Source organism: Notechis scutatus, chromosome 6 (genome assembly GCF_049901735.1).
Source record: "Notechis scutatus isolate UNSWTSFEM ecotype Mainland chromosome 6, rNotScu1.2, whole genome shotgun sequence".
Classification (NCBI taxonomy): domain Eukaryota; kingdom Metazoa; phylum Chordata; class Lepidosauria; order Squamata; family Elapidae; genus Notechis; species Notechis scutatus.
Window position 1 is genome coordinate 42,235,441 of NC_142014.1, and position 23,322 is coordinate 42,258,762.

At 35.2% G+C, this 23,322-nt stretch overlaps 1 protein-coding gene across 2 annotated transcripts in view; it reads left to right on the forward strand.

The window, feature by feature from the left end:
- The window catches only part of TMTC2 (transmembrane O-mannosyltransferase targeting cadherins 2), a 205,555-nt gene that overhangs the window by 172,131 nt on the left and 10,102 nt on the right, over window positions 1-23,322 (forward strand). For both annotated transcript variants that reach the window (XM_026667680.2, XM_087968041.1), the window contains 3 exons: window positions 2,440-2,521; window positions 5,044-5,158; window positions 7,251-7,314. In XM_026667680.2, the coding sequence (XP_026523465.1) occupies window positions 2,440-2,521; window positions 5,044-5,158; window positions 7,251-7,314 (261 nt within the window). The remainder of the gene's footprint in view (window positions 1-2,439; window positions 2,522-5,043; window positions 5,159-7,250; window positions 7,315-23,322) is intronic.

Sequence of the window (23,322 nt, forward strand, 5' to 3'; positions counted from 1 at the left end):
TACAAATAACTGAAGACAGTGAACATATTCCCACAACAACAAGGGTTGCTGTTGTGGGAAGATGTTTGCTGTCTTGAGTTATTTGTAAAAATAATAAAGGTGGGATACAAATAAATAAATCAAATTAAAAATAGAATCTTGTAAGTCTGAATGTGCTTTCTCTTTGCTGCACTTTCATGAAAGCTAGAGAAGCGCTTGTCTGAGATGTTCTTTCAAATTAGTTTCTTGCTCTTGGCTGGAGCCTCGCTTATCTGATCATTGTACTACTGGCAGTCCTTCCTGCTGTTCTTCAAAACCATTCCTTATTCCTTTACAGATAGAGAGTAGAAGAGCCTACTTTTGACTTTCTTGTCAAAATGTAAAATTAAAACTCTTAAATATAACAATTAGTATCCAAGCCTTTTTTCTGTCTTCTCTTCATTCCTTTTTTTCTTTGAATACTGTGTTCCTTAAAATGCCATCTTAAGATCAGGGACTGTCATTTTACTTGGGCTATAAAGGTTACGCAGAGCTATTTGGGCTAATGATACAGATCAAAAATGTTCAAGTAAGTAACATATATTTTCCCTTACCTTTTCAAAGCATAAAATGATGCATGTCAGGGGAAAAAGCACTCATTGCATCTTCAGTTCTATCACAATAATAACCCAAAATGAAATTAGAAATATAATCTTAAACACTATGACAAGAAGCAGAAAAAGGAAAGCTTGCTTTCACTGGGAATAAAACCTTAACAAGAGATTGAAAACAGTTTTAAGCAGAGTATTTTGAGAAACCAATTATAACATTCTAGCTCAGGGGTAGTCAACCTTTTTATACCTACCGCCCACTTTTGTATCTCTGTTAGTAGTAAAATTTTCTCTAACAGCCCACTGGTTCCACAGTAATGGTGATTTATATAGGGGACAAAACCCCTACCGCCCACCATGAAAGCTGGAACGCCCACTAGTGGGCGGTAGGGACCAGGTAGACTATCACTGTTCTAGCTGAATGGAAAAATGTTTGGGATTGCTATTCATTTCATGGAGATAATTCTGAAGGCTGAAGCATAATGGGCAAAGAAGAAGTCCAGTGAATTCTCTCCTCTCTTGAAATAGGAAGAAAAACTGAATGTGCAATGAGGCATGATAATTAACTGTCTAAAACTAATAGTGTTCCTCTGTTTCAGACCATGACATAATAGATGTAAATGGTAATTCAGTCAGGATTAGCAATGTGTTCCAGTCTCAGACTGCAGTTTTGATGACCTGCAGATGAATGTTTTTTGTGACATGAAACTTGCCAGAAGAGGATGATAACTTGAATGCTCTACTCTGATTTTTAATGTGCCCTGTTTATCCTCTAATCCAAATTAGTATTGTAGTTTTGCCAAGAGACCTAGTTTTTTTCCAGCTTGTTGATTGCTGTTTTCATTCCTTTAAGTGTCGTATGAATGTTTGTTATATTTCACTTCCAATTAAAATATATAAATATTGGTTGTACTCAATAAAATATTAAAACTAGACATATCATCTGTGAAAAGGCATCAATTGGCAGAAAACTATGCCATGCAGAAGTTTGCTTATAGACTGCTTTGGGGGAGACTGATCCTCTCTGTTTGATTGAAATCATTACTCAATTCAAGATTTATCTTCTGTCAATGTGAATAGGATCTTGTTTTAAGCTTGTGTATTGATAGATGATTACTACTATCTCCAAGCACACTTATACAATATCCATAGTTAGCTTCTAGTTTTCACTTTGTGCATTTGTTGCTGAGAAATCCTATCAATAGAAAATTCTATAGAAGTGATTATGTACTTCATATTAGAAATTCTGTTTGCTCCATGTACACAATTGGGAGCACAGTGAGGGGAACATTCTACTAGAACCATAGTCTTCTGATCCAACAGTAAATAAAAATGATTTGAGCTAAGGCTAAGCTATATGGAAATGTTACTTTGCTCTACACATTGCCAGGAAATGCTCACACACTAATTGTGTAAGAGTCAAACAGTTCCTGATGAGAAAGAACACACCGATTTCTCATCTTTCTTTAATCTCAGGATATGTAATGCTCATGGGGGGAAAACCACATCAATCCTATTTCTGTTATACATTGATATGGTGTGAAATATAGTTCTTCATCTAGTTCTGTTTGGTCTTGCTCTAGTTACAAATTGTATTTCAAGTATAGGAAATGTTCTCGGTCCTTAAACAAACTAAGTCCATTTTTGTCTTTCCATATCACACTCACCTAAAAATAATCAGCATTATTTGTAGTAATAGAAAATATATTATTTAAACAGAAGAAAATAGAGTGAGATTTATGTTCTAGTAGGACTATGCTAATTCATTAATTCTGTAAAATTAATGTTTCAGTTTCTCAGTTGTAGGTCTTTGCTTATAAGTAGTTGTAAACTGGTATCAAAAATCTGTTTTTGCTTTTTCTTTCTTAAGGGTCGCAAGAGAGAGGCAGAAAGATATTTCTTAAAGGCAATTCAGTTGGATCCTTTGAAAGGAAACTGTTATATGCATTATGGTAAGTAAGTTTGCCAATAAATTCGTTCCTTTGGATTCTATTTTATTGTACAAAATTCTTTATGAATGAATGTGTTTTTTTAAATTTTATTTTAAAGTACTGGCAGAGTATTATCTGAATAATCCACTGAGGCTTATATGGCCAGTTGCCATTTTTCATCAGTAATCTATATAACCACATAAATGATGAACACTGGTAAATGGGACTGTTGACATCTAAAAAAAATTATTCGTGATCAATATTAATTGTAAATTAGAATGTTCTTTGTGAAGTGCACGATATTTAAGTGGGTTACTTTTACTAATTAATTTTTATTATGTATAGAAAAGTGTTTTGTAGGACTCTTATACTTTTCCATTATGCTGCAGGATGAAATCCTCCAGAAATCTTTTTGAAAGTTTAGTGAATAGCTGTAAAGCTGGGTAGAACATTTTGATATATGTTTTGAGCTTTAAACGTATTTTCAAGCTAAAATATATAATTTATTGGTAGTTTCAGCTTTACTCCACATACTCTTTATACTATTCTGTGAATGCTGGAAGTCTTAATCTCAAAGTGGAACCACTTTAAACTAAAAATATTTACAGTAAGGACATAATAGTATCAGTATCATAATAGTATTAACTTAACTCTTCAGTTAAGTTAAAATAAAATCTTCAGTTTATTTCAAGCTTGAAATAAGGAATTTCAAGTTCAAAACATTTCAAATAAAATATTTTGTAAAGAACTATCAGGCTTCATTTATGATTGAAAGCTCTTTAAAATCAATTACCTTGCAAAGACAAATAGATGTACATTTGGGGTCTTGCCCTGGCATAACTATTATGGAAGGATGCACAGAAGTAGACAATTAGAATTTAGGCCACTAAATTCTAATCAGCATGTATATGTTACTCTGTGTGAGTGTGAATGTGTGAGTGTAATAGTCTGTTGGTTATTTCTGATAGGTTTTTGACATATGGCAGTATTATCCTTTTCATAACTTCTGTTGGTTGTGCTACATTAGGTTGTGTGCTCAGGCACTTTTTGCTAAAGTTGTGTGTCTTTTCATTTTGTTGGAAGATATTGTACAGGTAGCCTGTTTCCTTTTTCTAGTGTTCCAAGTTACTGCAGTGTATTTGTGCTTATCTGAATCACATTCTTACAGAGATCTTCTTATGACAGGTTGTTACTTTGATAAAGGAGCACTAATTCCATGTTTCTGCTGCTGATTTTATCTGATTCCATAGCTTGATAACAGTTTTGAAACATTTAGCACTGCTACTGTTAACAGTATATGCCCAGATTGTTTAGTATGATTCAGTATGTTCATAGAACTTTATAAGATAGTCCTTGACTTACAGCCATTTGTTTCATGACTGTTTAAAGTTACACTACTACTGAGAAAACTGACATGACTGGTCCTTGCACTCATGACTGTCATAGCATTCCCGCAATCATGCGATCAACATTCAGCTGCTAGGCAACCCGCATGTTTACAATGGTTGCAGCATCCTGGGCTCATGTGATCACCATTTATGACCTTCCAGCTGGCTTCCTATAAGCATAGTCATTGGGGAACCAGATTCACTTAATAACTTCAGTTGGCAAAAAATCAAGTGCAACCCACTAAACAATTGCCTTGCATAGCAGTGGAAATTCTGTTCCCAATTATGGTCATAAATTGAGAACTACCGGTAGATTTTATTCTTTTTAGTATACTGCAACAGACACAAAACAATGACAGAAAAGTTCTGCCAAATAACACTCTTTATAATAATAACCGCTGAGATTTCGAGTTAATTTCCTTTGAATAATACATTTTCCTAATAATTGCAAAGCATGTAATATTTCTGTGTTATAATAAAATTTATTATTTGCAATAAATGACTGTAATTATGCACTCACTTGATATAATTTACAACTGATCATGTAGCGTGTTCTCTAGCTGAACCTGCAGAGTTTTTCTTTGTTAATGTTTTTAATTTTCTTCTTAGTTCATTTTGGTTAACATAGCATGCAGTTAATAATTCACAATGCAAATTGTTCTCTTATTGTAAGTTTAACTGGATCAGAATGATCTTAGAATGCTGAGAGTATTTTGGCATGTTTTGTAATGCTTTGAAAAGAAACTAGACCAAATTAAAATTAATCAGTAATTAATTGCTGTCCTTCAACTTGTCAACAAGCATAATGTTTTGTTCAGTTGTTCTAAAACTTATATTTAAGTTACAGCCACTTGAAAATTAAATAATTGTACTGCATTTTTTCCTTCTGTTCATAGAAGGTTCTTTGCTTCAGCAGAGGCTTCCCCAAATAGAATTCAGAATAAGGATGTATTTTTTTACCCAGATTTACTCTTGATTTTGCAGTATCCCATGCTGTTCCTTTTTGGAGCATATTTGACAATTGGAAAGGGGGAAGGAAGAACCAACAAAAAATGATCTTTTTTCTATTTATGGAAACTATCGTTCATAGAGTGATATAGCCCTGTCAGTATTAAAGTGTAATGTATGCTGTAATTGTTAATATCTGTTTTTCAGGCCAGTTTCTGTTAGAAGAATCTCGGTTGATGGAAGCAGCAGAGATGGCCAAGAAAGCAGCTGAGTTGGATAATACAGAGTTTGATGTTGTGTTCAATGCGGCTCATATGCTTAGGTCTTTTTATTTCATTGTCTTCAGTATCACCATCAATATTTTACTACATAAAATTAACAAGTTTAATATGCATACACTTTTTCCAGAATGAAAACAGAAGATTACATGGCATTTCTTAGCTTCATGCTTGTATACATTGTATACATCCTGCTTTTTAAAATCATGGCTAGATCTGATTACTTTAATGAAGACAACTCACACTGGAATCCTGTGCCAATTTTGCTATTATTTCGTTTGTCATTTTTATTGAGGCTGTAACAGAGACTAATGCTTACATAGCACATTTACTACTACATTCCATTCACTTTATATTTAAAATCAGAGTTTTTTTCCTGATAAATGAATATAGCACATGAAGATAACAAGTACAGGAGAGATTTGATGACAACTCTCAATTTTAGAACAAACAATTGCTATCCATAACATTGGGTGGTACAGTGGTTCAGGTGCTGAACTAAGTTTTAGTCCTCCCTTATGCACAGAAGCCAGTTGGAGATTTTGTACCAGTTGCACCCTTTATGTTATATCAGCATCAGGCTCTGCAACCAGCCTCTAATCGCATCATGCATTGATTGTTTCACTGGGTTGAATTAAGTGAATGCAGTGCAAAACAAGTAGATCAGGAGTGTCAAACTTGCGTTGTCATGTGATATCGTGACTTTTTCCCCCTTCGCTAAACCAGGTGTGGGCATGGCTAGCATGTGACACATCCGGCCACAAGTTGACAGCCCTGAAGTAGATGATCCAACCAAGCAGAATGAATGTTAGCCATCAGTAAGAATAGGCAGCCATTTTTTTGTGGGTGATCATATCATCTCTGAATTATTTATTCAACTCAATCTTTTGAGCTTGCTTTCTTAATGTTTGAAAGTTAAAAGGTAACCCAAAATAGATAGTTTATGTATCTATTCAAGAGTATCAACAATCATTCCTTCCTCAGGCTCATTTTTTGTGAGTGGTTTTTTTCTTTTTAAAGCGAATGCAGTGCTTTCTGCATTGACTTGCTTTCCCACAGTTGCCATAGACACATAGGCTAATCTATTCAGCTATATAGAATTATGGTGTCATCCAATTGAATGGCTCTTTACAAATAAATGATAATGTTCCTAAAGGAACACAACTTCTGGGACCATTTCTATCTTTTTGCTTCATTCTAGTGGTTTAGATATATTAAACTACTGTAGTTTGCTATATCTGAAATTGGGAACTATGTTTTCATGTAACTTTAATGATTAGCATTATATTGGGGTTTAAGTTCCAATTTTAAAAGCTAAGACATGAATTAAAATTGTTTACAAGTTGATTTTTAATATAATAATAATAATAATAATAATAATAATAATAATAATAATAATAATAATAATAATTAATAATAATAATAATTTGGTGCTAACAGAAATGGCTCTGAAAGTCTGACTCACAGACGAACACAATACAGAAGCCTGATGATGGCAGATGAGATTCTGCCAAAAGTTGCTACAACTTTAAAAGCACAACTATAGTGACGTGGGAAAATACCCGAACAAAGCTGAATACCATACATATAAATACCCGCAAAAACTTAAGAAAAAATATATAAATACACACACACAGACACAGACACACACACAGACACAGACACACACACACACACACACACACACACATATATATATATATTTGTTTTCGTAGATTTGCACGGGAACAGGTATGTAGGTCTAGGTGTGTTCGGGTCTTTTCCATGTAGATTAAGAGTTTCTTGGCGACGTTTCGGCAGGTCCACTCGCCATCCTCAGGCTGGTGCAGTGGCACGAAGCCAAAAGCACCAGCCTGAGGATGGCGAGTGGGACCTCGCCGAAACGTCGCCAAGAAACTCTTAATCTTACACAGGAAAAGACCCGAACACACCTAGACCTACATACATAGATACATACATAGATACATACATACATACATATATAGATATAGATATAGATATAGATAGAAACATTCATATCATAATCAGTAGCTGAAAATGTATTTTAACTATTAATGTCAATGATTCAATTAATTTTTCACTTTCCATTACCAGATTGACTTTCACTGAACTTGCCCTTTTTTCTTCTCTCAATAGACAAGCTAGTCTCAATGAAGCAGCTGAAAAATATTACAAAATGGCCGCTGAGCTAAGACCTAATGTAAGTACTTTCTTTAAAAAATACATTACAGAGACCTTGAATTATAACAGAAAGAAAACCAATACATTTTGAAGAATTATTATAATAATGGTTTGGTCTGTAAGCATCTTTTAAAAGCAACCCACAGCAGCACTCTAATAAACCTTAACATTTGTCAACTAATTATTGTAGATTCATAGAAGGGTAAGAAAACAAAAATTGCTGTCTTAAATTTTAAAACTATTTTCATTTTATTTACCACATTTTTGTTGCATAAGACAAAAGTGGGTGGGAATGTCTGTGCATCTTATACAGCAAATGTTGCTGAAGCCCCACCCACCCACTGGCACACACCTTTCAGCCTCTGCCTCCCAGCAATTTGCCTCCTTGCTACAAACAGCAAACAGCCTGGTCAGCTTCAGCACAGACTGATTAGCACAAGCAGCTGATTATCGGTTGGATCAGCCTCACGATGCTCAGCTGTTTCAGGCTGCAGGAATCGCCAGTGCCTATTGCAGCCTCCACGCACCTCATTTTTGGCCTCCAAATCCCATTTTCAGCCTCTGCACACCCTGTTTTCAGCCTGATCCAGGCGGTAGGGATCAAAACGGGTGGAAAATGGGGTGCACAGAGGCAAAAAATGGGGCGCATGGTCAAAAACAGGATGCAGAGGCCAAAAATGGGGTGTGCAGAGGGGCCAATAGGTGATGACAATCCCTGCAGCCTGAAACAGCTGATCGTCAGGAGGCCGATCCAACTGACAATCAACTGCTTGTGCTAATCAGGCTGTGCTGAAGCTGACCAGGCTGTTTGCTGCAAGGAGGCAAATTGCTGGGAGGCAGAGGCAGATTTTTTTTTCCTCCCCAAAAGCTAGGTGCGTCTTATACTTCGAAGTGTCCTATACTCCGAAAAATACGGTACATATTAAAAGCAATCAAAATGATAATAGACAAGGATTGTAAAATTATCATGGATCTAGAAAGGACTTTGGAAGTCTTCTAATGTAATTCCATGCCTGTGCAGAATTCTCAGACTAGCCCAGACAAAGGGCTGATCAAGCAGCCATGACTTCAAGAGGCAGGAAGTTCCATTGCTTAATGGCTTTCATAGTATTATTTCAATCTTGATCACTTTCCTTTCAGCCCACCCACTGAAATTTGCCTTACCTTAAGTGTTACTAGGAATGACTACACAACTTCTTCCTTTGGCAGCTCTTTAAGTATTTAAAAACTGCTGCCATGTTTCTCCTAAGCCTTTGCTTCTTTAGGCCTAAAGATACCCAGATTTTTTTAAAATTCCTACATATGAACAAAACCACTCTCCTTAGAGATTATACTTCATTCCTTATTATAGTCTTCACAGTGGATAGTATATTTGAATATATTGGTACATGGTGTTGTATGATCGATCAAAATATTAGGTGCTTTAAACATGCTAATTAGAATAACTTTTTACTGTAAGTATTCAGAGTTTCATTTTGCAAAACCAGAGACTATGCTTTCATATGAAATCCTGTGTTGGAAGGAACAATATTTCTATAAAGATAGAACATTCAGGAATTGTGTTTGATGTCTGAACTTTTTAAAAAGCTATTATCTTGAAAGAAAGCTGGTGAAATTAATCACACACATGTTCTTAAAAAGTATAAACACTTTGAAGTATAACTCTGAAGTGTTAAATAAAAGCTGAGCAGATCATACATTTTCAGTCCCAACCACTGTGAGTGTCATGACCTACATCACACAATCTGACTAGTCTCATATCAGGACTGTCAAACCTGTGACAGTTTTAAGCCCTATATCTTCATCAGCTTGTCAAATGCAGCTGTTTCTGCTCTACTTATTCAAAAAGTTTTGATTAACTATTACATGTATATTAGCATAATAACACATGCGTGCAAACACCCATAATAAAAGGTCTGGATATGCCTTTAGGCAAAACAAGCACAGTTCCATGGGATAATTTTACGAGGGATGGCAAGTATTTATAGATTGTGGTTTCTGAGTATGTAAATGGTTTCCCTATCTTTTATGCAAAATATTTTGTTCAGAAGTCCACCAAATAAAGCATACTGCTGGTAAAAGCAAAACTTCTCTGCCATACATGGTATTTAGCTCAACAAGGAATCTTTCCTTATGCCCCAACTTTCTGGAGCATATTACCAAGAAACTATATTATTTTAATAACTATTTAATTAGAAACACATTCTGGTCCTTCTAATAGCAATCATGTGTTGTTTTAATGGATTATAGCATAATGTAGTTTGTTACCAACCTAAGTAATTAAAAGCCTGTTGTGCTTCTTTCTAACTAAAAATACTTTAGTTTTTGCTATGGTATATGATGGTGCAATGAAATAATGTAACCATGCAGAACTGGCTTAAACAATTTGGATTCCATTTGCACCCAGGTTAAAATACCAGATTAAGATCAGGAGAATCAAGGTTCAAATCAACCCCATCATTAAGATCATGTATAGCCACGATTCAGTCATTATGCTCGGGGAAAAAACACACCAAGCTATTTATCCCGAATCTCGGTGGATATGTGATTGTTAATAAATAAGCTGCTTCTTTTGTCTGCATTAACTGTTGGTTGATACTTGGAGAAACTCAGGTTCCAATGCACTGGCAACTGTGAAAGTTTATTAGTAACTTCAAGGCAATCAGTCTCTTTCTGCCCAACCTATTTCTTCCTAAAGAAAAGGAAGAATTTAAATTTAAGATTCTTTGTACAACTTCCCTTGTTTTGAGGCTTTCATCAGTTCTATCCAACCACATTACTATGGTCTGTCTTTTCCCATTTTGTTATTCACACCACAATCATTCTTGTATTAATGACTGAGATATTAGTTATTAATTTTTGCATTAAACACCATTCATTCTTGTTGAACCACACACACTTAAATAATACCTAACCAACATTTCCCATATTTAAGACACAGTCTGCTAAGATGCACAAATTAATCTACTTGTTTTAATTTTTTTGCTGCTTAAGTATACTTGCAATTTTCACTCCATTTTCCCACATATACTTGGTCTTTGATATATTAATTTATAGGTCCATATTCCTTGTTGTCTCATAGACTTTATGCTTTATTGCAAATCATTCAGATCCCCAATCAACAACATGGCCTTATTGGTATATTCTTTATTTTATTTTGATCATTATCTATTCCTGTACTATTCCAATAAAAATTCATCCAAAGATTTTTCCAGGCACATTGAAAAACTAATCCTTCTTTAATTTTTGCATTATGTCATGTTTTCTTTTTATAAGAGAGTATTAATAGTATACTTCCAAATATCAAACATAGGTACAACTTCATACACACATTAAGTTGTATCACATCCCATAAAACTACAAACTATACCTATATTTTAATATTTATCCATATGCCCCATCTACACTTGCAGCCCTGGGTTATTTAGATAGGATTTTTTTATCCTGCCTCTTAATTTTTTTAAAAGATGGTGAACATGTATAATATTCCTAACTCCTCTATTGTCCCACAACAACAACCCAGCCAGCTTTGATTCCTAAAGTGCAACTAGAACTCACAGTTTTCTGGTTTCTAGACCAGCACCTCAACCATTACACTAAAATGGATCTCAATATTTTGCAACATTCAGATTGGCTCTCAGTGTTTTGCAACATTCTCATAGCATCAGAAGTGGTATTCAGCAGGTTCTGACCAGTTCTGGAGAACCGGTAGTGGAAATTTTGAGTAGTTCAGAGAAACTAAAATACCACCTCTGACTGGAGATTTTACAGTATCCTTCCCCTGCCATGCCCACCAAGCCACACCCACAGAACCAGTAGTAAAAAAAATTGAATCCCACCACTGCATAGCATGTAATATTTCCTTTCATCATTCCTTTCATTGTGGTTCTGTATGTTCTCTTTACATTCATTCTGTTCTATATGTTCTCTTTCCACTCAGTCTGCTGTGAGAGTAATCCTTGTTTTGAGAACTGAACCTTCTCTTTATGAATTAATTCTATTTGCTCCCTAGTTTTCTACTCTTTATTTTTTTATATCCACTTTTCTTCTCATCCATTTTTGCACCCTCACAAAGATTCAAATATTTCATTACCTTGTATCTTTCACTAATTATCTGAGTCTTTCATAATTAAATAAGTCATGCTTATAGGTTCATTCACTTGCCATGTATACATATGAGAAGATTTCTATTTGAAACAGTCACCTTACTTAGCAATGTATTATTCTCATTAATTCTTTACTCTGAGAATGGCTTGATGGAATGGAATGTGTGGAATGGAATGTGTGGATGACCTTGGAGAATGAGGAGAAGAGTTACTGCCTAGGAAACAATCAGACAAGAGACCCAGGAACCCCCAATGGCTTAATGGTCAGAGAAAGAAATTAAGGAAAGAGCTGGTCTAATAGTTAAAAGGGGTGGTGGGAAGTTGGTGCTTTCAGATTTTCAAGATTCTCTTAATATAGCAGTAAAATAACATAGAATTAGATCATTTAGTTCTGTTTTTCTCCAGTTTACCTGGGAAAGCTGACACCCAGTGATTTTTCTCTTTCCTTCCCACCGTTCATGACATACAACAGTATCTCTTTGCCTCTTGTTAACTGATTATAATCATACAGTATGTTTCATGATTTCCCCAAGGTCTCTGGATCTTTCATAGTCATGTTCAAGGGAGCACAACAGCTGCCTATGTCACCTACATATATAGTTTTCTACATTAACAAACAAAAATCTAGATGATAGAAAGTCATATAAATATGCCTTTTCATTCATTGTCAAACTTACTCTTTCACTTTTCTGCATGTATTTAACTCCAGAAAGTCAGACTATTTTCATTCCAGTCAATTACATTTTTCCCACCCCTTATTTTTATATACAATCAACGTATTTATTTTGGTTCTAATACTTTTGTTTATTAACTCAAGGCCTACCATTTATTTCACTTAAATTCCAAATTTACTCTTCCATATGCCAAGTGTTTATTGCACAGCTATACCACAGCAGACAACCCTCCAATGCTGCCAGTAAAGCTCCACCCAATTTTCTCCGAAGACAGCCACCTACATTCCATGCAACCCAGTCCCACAAAATAGGTGCAGAACCAACCCACAAGGTAAAGAGGAAGTGTGAAGTCCACAAACAAGATCAGTGTTCACAAAGCAAGATCCATAGTCCACAAACAAGGTTGAGAGTCCACAAAGCAAGGTCCAAAATCTACAAAGGCTGAAACTCAATCTGAAGTCCATGAAGCAAGTTTATGAGAGCTATGGAACTGCACGCCAAGCCAAGCAGTTTCTCCCGACAAACGTACCTTCCTCGTGAATCTGACTAAATCATCCCCTGTTCCTTGTGAAGAGGAGCAGGAGTGCTTTCTCACAAACAGCATTGCAAACCTCCTCTATATTTTGCTCTGCTTTGCTCTCTATGTCCATAGATCAGGCAGGAGAGGCAGCTGTTTCTTGATGCAGGGGATTGTTCAGAGTAAATTCAGCGCCAGAAAAGTAAACACAGATGGCTGAGGCTTCATTTAACTTCTTTATAAATACATGAAGTAAATTTTACAATACCAGTTGTAGATTTCTTCAACATGGAGCAAACTCAAACAGAAGCAGACATGTTACAGGTTCAGAGCAGAAGAGCAACTCAAGAGCTTAGAAACAGACTTCAGTTTCACTTTAGTTCAGCAGGCAGGCAAGCAAGTTAGTTTCACTTTCACTTTTGAGCTGAGCACAGAACAGAGATAAACCACACCCAAATTCTCTCTTTAAGTTTCATCCCTCAATTCAGCTCTCATTGGCTGACCTTGTTACTAAGCTCTATTCAAGTTCATCAGTATACTGTGACAGGTATCTGTTGTCCTTCACCACTACTGATCATCATCAGCTGATTCTCCCCTGCTTTTGTTAGGGCAGCTCTCCGGTGATTATTGTTTCTCCCAATGCTGGACAGGCCTGGATTGCATTGATTTCAGCTCTTGGGCTTTCCAGACATTCCTGAATTGGCAGGGACCATAATAAGGTTGTTCTCTATTGTGGCTGTTGCTCTTTGGAACACCTTACCCCACTGAGGTGATATCGGCTCCTGCTCTTCTAAACTTCTGTAAGGGCCTATAAGGGGATTAGGAAAGACAGTAGTTTTTAAACACAGTATAACTCTGCAAGAACGGTTGAATAAGTGTCACATCCTTAATTGGAATTCAGCTTCCTATTTCATAATGTTGAGTCTTAGTACCTTAGAAACAACATAGTGGGTCCTAAGCTGTCTGTGTCATTTTATCTGTGACTTTTAACTGTACTTCTTTGATATAAGTCCATGAAATGTTAGATATATAGCAGTGTAGTAGCATCTGAGATTTAAACTTTGTGCTTGAACTCAGTTAAAAAAAAATTTACAAGATTTTTATTCTTGTAAAATATTGTATCTGGCCCTTATTCAGCAAATAATCTTATTCCTATAGTGTATTAGTTAGTTAGAAAAGAGGATAAATTTTATTAATTTATATTGACATATGGCCTCCCATCTAATCAATGTGACTCTGGGCAGCTCAGAGGGATTAAAATAGAATTATAAGCACAATGTATATTGAAAAAAATTAAAAACACCATTCTCACTTGATTTTCAGCAAGTGGCTCTTAAGATACCATCCGTAATTTTTTTATGCAGTGTGTAACCTTTCTGCTTATTTATAGTATATTTTGAGAATAACTATAAATAGATCTTTTCTGCATATGGAGTATATTTAAACTTTGGGAACCACCTTTAAGAATTAGCATGTTAAAGTTTAGATTAACTTGAAAATTCATAGTCTCTAAGGACCTGAAAAATCATGTTCAAATTGTATCAGTCTGGAAATATATATGATATATATATTTGATAATATATATATATATATCTAAACAAAAACTCTCATGAGTTTCATGATAATTGCTGTAATTTTGTATGGATAGTGTCGAACTGTTTCAGCTACTCCTGATCAGAAATGCAGATTTATATTTGATATTTAATCCAGGATGAATCAATTATATTTTGGGACAATTTGGGTTAAGATGCTGCAGTAAATTTTCTACAAGTTAATTACAATAACAGTATGTTAACGGGGGGGCGGGTCCAGGACAACTCACCACAGCCAACTCGCTGTGGCCAAGTTGCCATAGGACAACTCACCACAAGAAAATTCAGTGCTGTATTAAGCATTTCATTCAGGTATTTTTATTATTGGTGACCACATTTTTGTTAAAATTATTGTAACTCCTGTATTTCTGGATTGACCTTATTTTATTATTACTGGCTACAATTCTACTGAAATTAATTTTATTCTAAATTAATTAATTTATATTAATTAATTTATTTTTAATTATAAATTAATTTTAATTCAGAAGGCACTAATGAAAATGCACACCACACACACACACACACACACACACACACACACACAGAGTAAGTATCAGGTGTTGTTCCCTTACCTTATATACAGGGGTGGGTTTCTACCAGTTCGCACCTATTCGCTAGAACCGGTTGTTAACATTCTAAGCAGTTCGGAGAACTGGTTGTTAGAAGAAATTATTGGCCTAATCCTGTAAGGAAGGCAGGAAGGAAACATTCTGGTATTGCTTACAGAAACTGCCTCTCCGTTAACCCTTATTACATTCTTGGCAGGACTAGATTTCCTGTCTCAGAAACTTCTCTGGAGTTTTTTTCCCCTCCTTTGCTGGTACTTTGCTTGTGTGGAGTGACCACTCAAAGTTACAGTGGCACTGAAAAAAGTGACTTATGGCCATTTTTCACACTTACGATTGTTGCAGCATCCCCACAGTCATGAGAGGCCAGGCGAAGAGATGTGTGCCTCGATGTGAGTGATATTGACCACCAAGCCACGTCCACCTGGTCACATGACCACCAACCCACTCCCACCAATTAAGCCACACCCACGGAACTGGTTGTTAAAAAAATTGAATCCCACCCCTGCTTATATATGTCACTTTCTCACTTATCTACAATAGTCGCATATTATCTACAATATGGAAGTAATACTACTTTCTGTACCTAACAGCAGAGTAAAGAACTTGTGGTTATACAATTACTGACAGCCCTAGCTAGCATAGAATCCTATTATCAGAGTTCAGCAATATGCCTGCATGTTTACCATCCCTGCCTTAGTAAAATTATTGATGCAATTAGTTTTAGATTAATTAATTTGTTTTGGATTAATTAAGTGCATTGATCATTTGAAAGCATTATATAAATATTAAGCTATTGTTGCTATCTGATGCAGAGTAAAAGCAACTAATGTTCTAATTTAATCTACTTATTTTTAAATCCTATTTTGCATGTTTTAGAAGTAAGCATTTTCTAGGCTGCTGTTTTAGAACAGGGAGGATTAGCTATGCATAATTTATTTTCTTACACTTGATTTTTTATTTTTAAAAAGTCATTTTTCATTGAATAATTTGAGGAGTTCTTATTTTTACTCATCCCTATTTTTCGTGTGCCTTTTCATTGCAATTTGATCCCAAGAAATGTAAGTGCATTCCTATCATGTGATTTAATGTCCGTGTTGGATTATCCCCAATATTATTTTTTCTTTAGAATATTATTACTTTATAGTAATAAAAAAGCATCTTTCCCCCAATTCAACTTCACATCTGAAACAGTTAAATTTTTGTTTGTTTGTATGTTTGGCTGCATGTTGCAATTTTTCAAAATGGGTCCCTATGCTTTGGCATTAGGCAACAGGCCAAATTTGAAATGAAATCCATATTAAACAGAAGAAGAGCACATGAAAAACTGGCCCTTATCGAAAATATAACTGGAAAGCCACGTGCAGGTATATTACAAGTCTATATACATGGAAAAGATTACTTGGTAGTTCAAAAAGTGATGACCAGGAGCTCAACTGTACCTATATATACTGTAATTGCATACAAAATATACATCCCTTAAATAGCATTGAAATGTTCCAATGTTATGTTTGGAGATTGTCCTATTCAGTAGCTTTCCAATCTTTCTCGCCTTTCTGTTTGCAAGCTTGGTTCTTGGCAAGCACATGTAGCATATCTCTTAAGGGCTATTTACAATTGGCACAGTATTCTCCTTACGATAGTTAATTAAATGGTGCCTGTGCCAAGAAACCCAATCTAGCTTTAAGTTTACGTGTGCGTGTATATGTGTCTTTGCTAACTGATAATATAACATTTTACTGCTCTATTTAAATTTTGAAAGCAATATTGCTAAACTTTTGACATATGCACATAATTTGATGTCACAATGTCTAGTGAAACCTTGACAAAGGAATGCAAACCAGAGAATTTAAAGTATATGCGCAGCAATATTATATTGGTATTCTAAGATCTCAAATCTTGGGGCACAGCTGAGAGTTCTCTCTCCCTCATTGGGGAAGTTTTTTTCACAATATCAAGCATGTTTTGGCACTGACAAATTATGAGCACACCTTCATCCTTCTCCCCTATGTCCTTAGGATTAGTTCTGCCATTTCTAATTTAGTAACTAAACATGGCAAATTACTGCATCTCATGTAAGTTATGGCTTAGAAATTAGTGAAGGGAAAGAAAAACAGAGATAGGTTCATTTTGGTTCAAAGAATGGGTTTTGGCAGCACAATTGAACATCTTTCCTCTTTTTAGGCAAGGAAAGAAAAGCAGCTGTTGCTTTAAACCATTTTTTGTTAAATCACAAGAGTAAAAACTCCTGTTTTCACACAGTACATAAAATTCATATCCTTTATAATTGGCATATCACTCTCTGACTTGTGTTTATTTACATTTTAAAATTCATATTCCCTTTCTTTTTTTATTTCCATGATTTAGAATGGATTTGTACATCTTTCTTGCAGAATGCAAACCTACGGAAGTTTAAAAAGACATTCTTCCAGGAAGCATTTTGATTCCCAATCAACTCTACCCACCTCACATGTTCCCTCAAGTCTCCCACCTAACCCCAGCCAAGAGCTAGATCAGGTCAGCTTGAGGCTGCAACATTTTAAGACCGTTTGTCAGAGAAAGCAAGAAAGTGAATTAATAGAACTTTGAGGAACTCAAGCTTTTGATTGCTGTAAATGTAGGGCTCACATTGAGTCATATTCTTTAAATAGATACCATGTTTTGTCTTGTCCTTTGTTGCATTAAATCTAATATTTCTTTAACTGTACCGAATACCTATATGTATAATCTATATCATCCATATAGATATTTGGTACAGCTAAGGAAATGGACACTATTGGATTTAATGCAACAAAGTACAAGACAAAACATGGTATTTATTGACTCCTCCTTCTGAACTTCTTCCTTTACCACCATGCTATACTTTTTGGCATATATTTTCCCAGTAGATAACTGGTATATCTGACATCTTGTCAGCTTTCATTAACAATTTTTGCCAAGGACTGACCCTACCATTGGGTAGAATGAGGTTGTTGCCTTAGGCAGCAGGAGCAGCAGTTGACGCCCAACATTCCTCTGGAGTTCTCTGCAAGAATTAATTGAAGCGTTTAGCCTACTAGCTGCCCATCAACTGTAGTTAGGGCCAAAAACTCTAGGAGATAGGTGTAATGTTATATATGCTTGCGGAATATTGATAATAGATGGGTAAATAGGCAGGCAGGCAGCAGCTAGGTAGGTAGATGACAGACAGACAGACAGTCAGACAGACAGATATTAGCATCATACACAAATGCAAACAGTACAGTTCAGTCTGCTAAGACCATACTAACAGTATGTACATGAAAACAAGGTCTTTCGTTCTATACCCAAGAGAATGTTTATATTCTCTTATGACAGATAGTTGTAGATGAAAGGTATACAATACTGTGTAGTGGGTTGATTCTTCCAATTAGGACTGCCAAACCCAATATGATTAATCCTTACAGAGTCTCATTCTCTAACTGATTAAGGGATATATCGTGACTGACTTTTAAACAATAATCTTTCCAAAATACTTTCCTCAGCAGTGCCACGGAACATATGCTGATCAGACATATCTAATTTGTAGCCTCACCATTCAGAATATGATGTGATAATGTTCATGATCAATTTAGGGTAAGGATTTCTCTTTTTGATGAACACAATATGCTGACTCCAAGTCACTGGAATAAAAATTACCTGTAGTAGAATAAAATAGAATCTAGCAGACATATTTGATAAAATCCAAATAGAGCTAAATGGCCATACTTAACTGCTAGTTAAGTATTGGAATGACATTGGAATAAATGTATGTAAAGGTTGACTTCCAACCTTTGAACCTTCACCACAAGAACATGTAGACATTGATCACCAGACCTGTGTACTTTAATTTTCTGCTATGTGGACTGCAAACCACAAGAGGTAAAACAAATTTCATAGATTTATAAATCTAAATTAAAATAGCCCACAAGGTACAGAAGTGGACATTAGCCAAACCACAAAGATTATTATTTGATAGTTCAATTTTTTTTATATTTATATTTTGCCTCTCCTATAGGAGTTCAAGATGACAATCATAGTATGCCCTTTGCCAATGTTTACTCATAAAACAGCCTTTTCAGGCAGGTTGAAGGGAGATGGCCCCAAAGGATTCAGTAGAGCCAGTTTAGTCTACTGGTAGTCTAAGACACCAGGCTAGAAAGCAAGAGACCATGAGTTCCACTGCCTGCTTAGCCAGGAAAGCCAGCTGGGTGGCCTTGGACCAGTCACTGTCTCTCATCCCAATTCACATCACAGGGTTGTTGCGGGGTGGGGTGGGGGAATAGGAAGAAGAAGTTGTGTTGGATATGCTTGCTGCCTTGAGTTATTTGTAAAAATAATGACAGGATATAAAGTAAATTTAAAAAATATATAAACCACGCTTAACCAACAACTTAACTGTTACTCCAGCAGATACCTTCATCTTCTCTAAGGGGAAAAAAGAGATGGCTTTGGATAAAGGAGGAACTAAGACACCCCAGGAAAAATAAAAGTCTCTCCCTCCCTCCCTCCCTCCCTCCCTCCCTCCTCTCCCTCTCTCTCTCTCTCTCTCTCTCTCTCTCTCCTCTCTCTCCTCCCTCCCCCTCCCTCCCTCCCTCCCTCCCTCCCTTGCATTCTTTGACATTCTTTTTTTGGTATATGCATGTATGGTGTAGGAGATGACCAGGCTGAGCCTGAGGGAGAGGTCATAATCACACATGAGACCCTTCAAGAGAGATCTAAGTCCATCTTGAATTCCTTATCTATTGCCAAGTTCCTTTGATCTTTAGTAGTTCAGATTCTTGAAGAAAACTTAAGTATGCAATAATTTTTTATATCCATTTGTGCCAGGATCTCCCGATTTCTCTGGTGCCTGACATACTGTATGGAATATCATACCAAAGCATATCAAGTCAAATAAAAAGATATATCAAAATTATCTGAAGAATGCATTATTTATAAAAAAGAGCCCCAAATTCAGACAAAAAAATATCTGTAGACATATTCATTACAGTGGATCATTAGGTCTCTGAGGCCAGGAATTTAGAAACATCTCCCCCTAGCCATTTTCCTTGGTCACTTGTTGTCTAAACCCATCACTTTCTTTTAGGTATAAGATATTGTATAGTAATTAATGATGAAGTAACCTTAGTCTAGTAAGCTTTTGTATAAGCAGCTTTGTTATCATGCTGTATTGCCTAGATAGTGTAAAAAGTCTTCGGGCAAACCCAATCTTTGTCAAAGGGATAGAGTCAGTGTCAGATTTAGAAAAGCTCATGCTGCAGATTGAAAAAAATGAATGAGGAGAGAATTACTCCAGATATTTATCGGTGGAATTTAGAGAAAGGTATGAATCTGGAGCGTAAGAATGACAGTCCCCTGTCTAGACTATTTCTCAGACAGTTTTCACTATAGGCAATGCAGTTTCCTCATGAACTTAACAATAAATGAACAGGAGAAGCTAATGATGGAACTAGCTCACAGAACAACTGATAAGAGATAAATTGCCAGGTAATTAATACCTGGTATTATTGACCAGACTAACTTGAACTCACTTGTGTAGTATAACTGAGCCTATTACTGAGAGGTTATATTTTATTGGATGAATCAAACTTCTGATACAATGCAAAGATTGAAATATCAGAAACATTTTAATCTATTTTTTTTAAAATAGCTCATAATGCAGATATTGCAAAATTGGTTGTGTAGTAGCAATAGCACTTCAACTTAGATCTTCACAGTGCTTCACAGCCCTTTCTAAATGATTTTACAGAGTCAGCATATTGCCCCCCAACAATCTGGGTCCTCATTTTACCGACCTCGGAAGGATTGAAGGCTGAGTCAACCTTGAGCTGCTCAGAATTGCTGGCAGCCGGCAGTTAGCAGAAGTAGCCTGCAGTACTGCCTTTTAACCACTGTGCCATCACAGTTCTTAGAAAGATCAGTATACATTGGCTGTAATTATATGTAATCATCTGTCACATATATACTTTACCAATGCCTCCTGGCATCAAATATAAAATGTACAAAAAGATACAACACAGCCTATGACTTTGATTATAATTCTGATACAATACAAAGTATAACCATATGTAAAGAGAGATTTACTATCTAATACATGCAACAAAGGTCTATATGTTGCAATGATTAAACTGTGTCTTGAGCATAAAAAGACACAGCTTGACTCCTATAAATAAAAATTCAATGATTTGAGCATGCTTATATTTTCCATATGGTATATAATTATATGCAGAATAATTCTGAAAATATTTGGACTAAAGAACCAGGGAAGTTTAATTGTAAGCAATTTGTGATGTCTGGAACACATATGTGCTTTATTTTTTCCAAAACTATATAACTACAACATTTAAAGGATTATAATTCTTTAGGAAGTGAGATGTTAATTAAATAATATTTTAAATGTTCATTTTGTTACCCTATGGAATGAAATAATAATTCTTTAGGGTTTTTTCCCATTGAGTATCAAGTTCTTGATATATAGCTATTGAAAAAAAATGTAAAACTCATCCTTAGTTCTTTGGGAGACTCCATGTTACCACATGATATTTGATTGTCCAAAGCTGGGAATTTATATTTCAGCTGCATTTTAAACAACAAAATACAATTATATTGAAAAGTAAATAATGTGAGATACCATTCACATACTTTAAAGCAAGGGTGTCAAACTCACGATGACATGTTGTCACATGATGTATCACAACTTTTTTCTCCTTTGCTATGTGGCCGGTACATGATGCATCTGGCCCGTGGGCCGTGAGTTTGACAGCCTGCTTTAAAGCAAGTTCAGAAAGTGATATTTGAAAAGAAGTTTATACTGTACAGATCCCAATTTGTTTTTAGGTTGAGCCAGTTGCTCTCTTTCTTATACTTAATATTGTTGGATGATTAATTCTTGAAACAACTCTGATATATATTGTCCTCAACATATGACTACAATTGGGATTGGAATAGCTAAGTAATATAGTCATTAACTGGGTTGTGCTAGATTTTGCTGTTTTATTAAGCAAATCCAGCATCCCATTCACTTTGCTTTTTGGAAACCAGCTGCAAGGTAATGATCATATGACCCTAGTACATTGGAACCATCATACATATATGCTAGTTGCCAAGTGCCCAAATTTGGATCACATCACTGCAGCAGTCATAACTGAGGACCAATCATGATTCACTTTTTTCAGCACCCTCACAACTTTAAACAGTCATTAAACAAATGGTGGTAAGACAAGGGCTATCTATATGTTTGTGTGTGGACTTTTTTCCCTTTGTCACATTTTGCAAAAGAAGAAAAAATGACTTTTAAAAATATGAATAAAGAAGAACTGGCTTTTCTAACCATCTTCCCTATCTGCACGCTGTAGCATTCTATAGCAACTTATCCTGCAATTGTTAATTAGACATTCAGTAGACAGGTACATAACGAGGTAGATAATCCTTCAGCTAACTACCTGTATAGCTAAGCTGTTTAAATCATTAGAGGATAAAACTAACACTTTAAATTAAGCCAAACTGACAATCACTGTAGATCTTTCAGTGTTAGAATGATATGATTGCAATTCTGTGCACCACTTAGCAGCCTCGACAGCACCAATGGAAATTTTTTGGCACTGTTCTTTGCAGGCTGCACAAAGAATGTAGAATGTTGTTTTCAAACAGCCATTGATTGTTCCTTTTGCTTCAGGTAAAACTCATTTAATAATTGTGGTTGGCATAAATAATTTTTTAATATAATGTTATTAAGAATTTTAATTATACTAAGCACTAATACAAACTAAACTTAGAGAAAAAGAATGGATGGAAAGAAAAAAAATGTGGTGGGAAAAAAGAAAAAATATATAATAAAGAAAAAGAAATATATAAAGAAGTGACTTCCAACCTTCATATAAAAATTTTTAAATGTAAACAAATTTAATGACTCCTCAGCCCCTGTAAGATTAAATACATCTCTTCATCCCATATCCCAGATGTTATCTATAAATAAATAAAACATGAATATTTAAATTCAGCTAAAACTCCACAAATATTTTGCACTGCAAAACAAAAATAAAAAGTCTCACCTAGAACAAATGAACCACTTTTATATTCCTTTTACTTCTGAGTGTCCTAGTCTTTAATCCAATCAAATATTGTCATAGAACTTGATTTTTCTTCAATTCTTCTATATCCCATCCGACAGATTTCTTCAAGGCTTTCTTCTCTTTTGTAGATTAATTGGAAAACGTTTTCCAAGGCATTCTGTTGGTTTATCATTTGTATTTTCTTTTTGATTTTTAAAACTTCAGTCAGTTTCTTTTGTATATCAAGTAAAGGGTCCTTTTCAAAATCATTCTCTTGGCCTGTCATTTATAGGTCCACATTCTGTATGTTCTCTGTCTTGTCAGATAAAATTTGTTCCACCTCTGTCTTTACGTCATAAATAAAGTCTATCATATGATTCCTGAAAGTGCTGATATTATAATTACCTAATTCTGATTCCATTTTTAAAAAATCTTAATATTTCAGATGTTATAATGTTTTGTGTCATTTTGTAAGTTCAATATGAATTGACATCAAATATATTTTTTTCTGCTTAAAATCT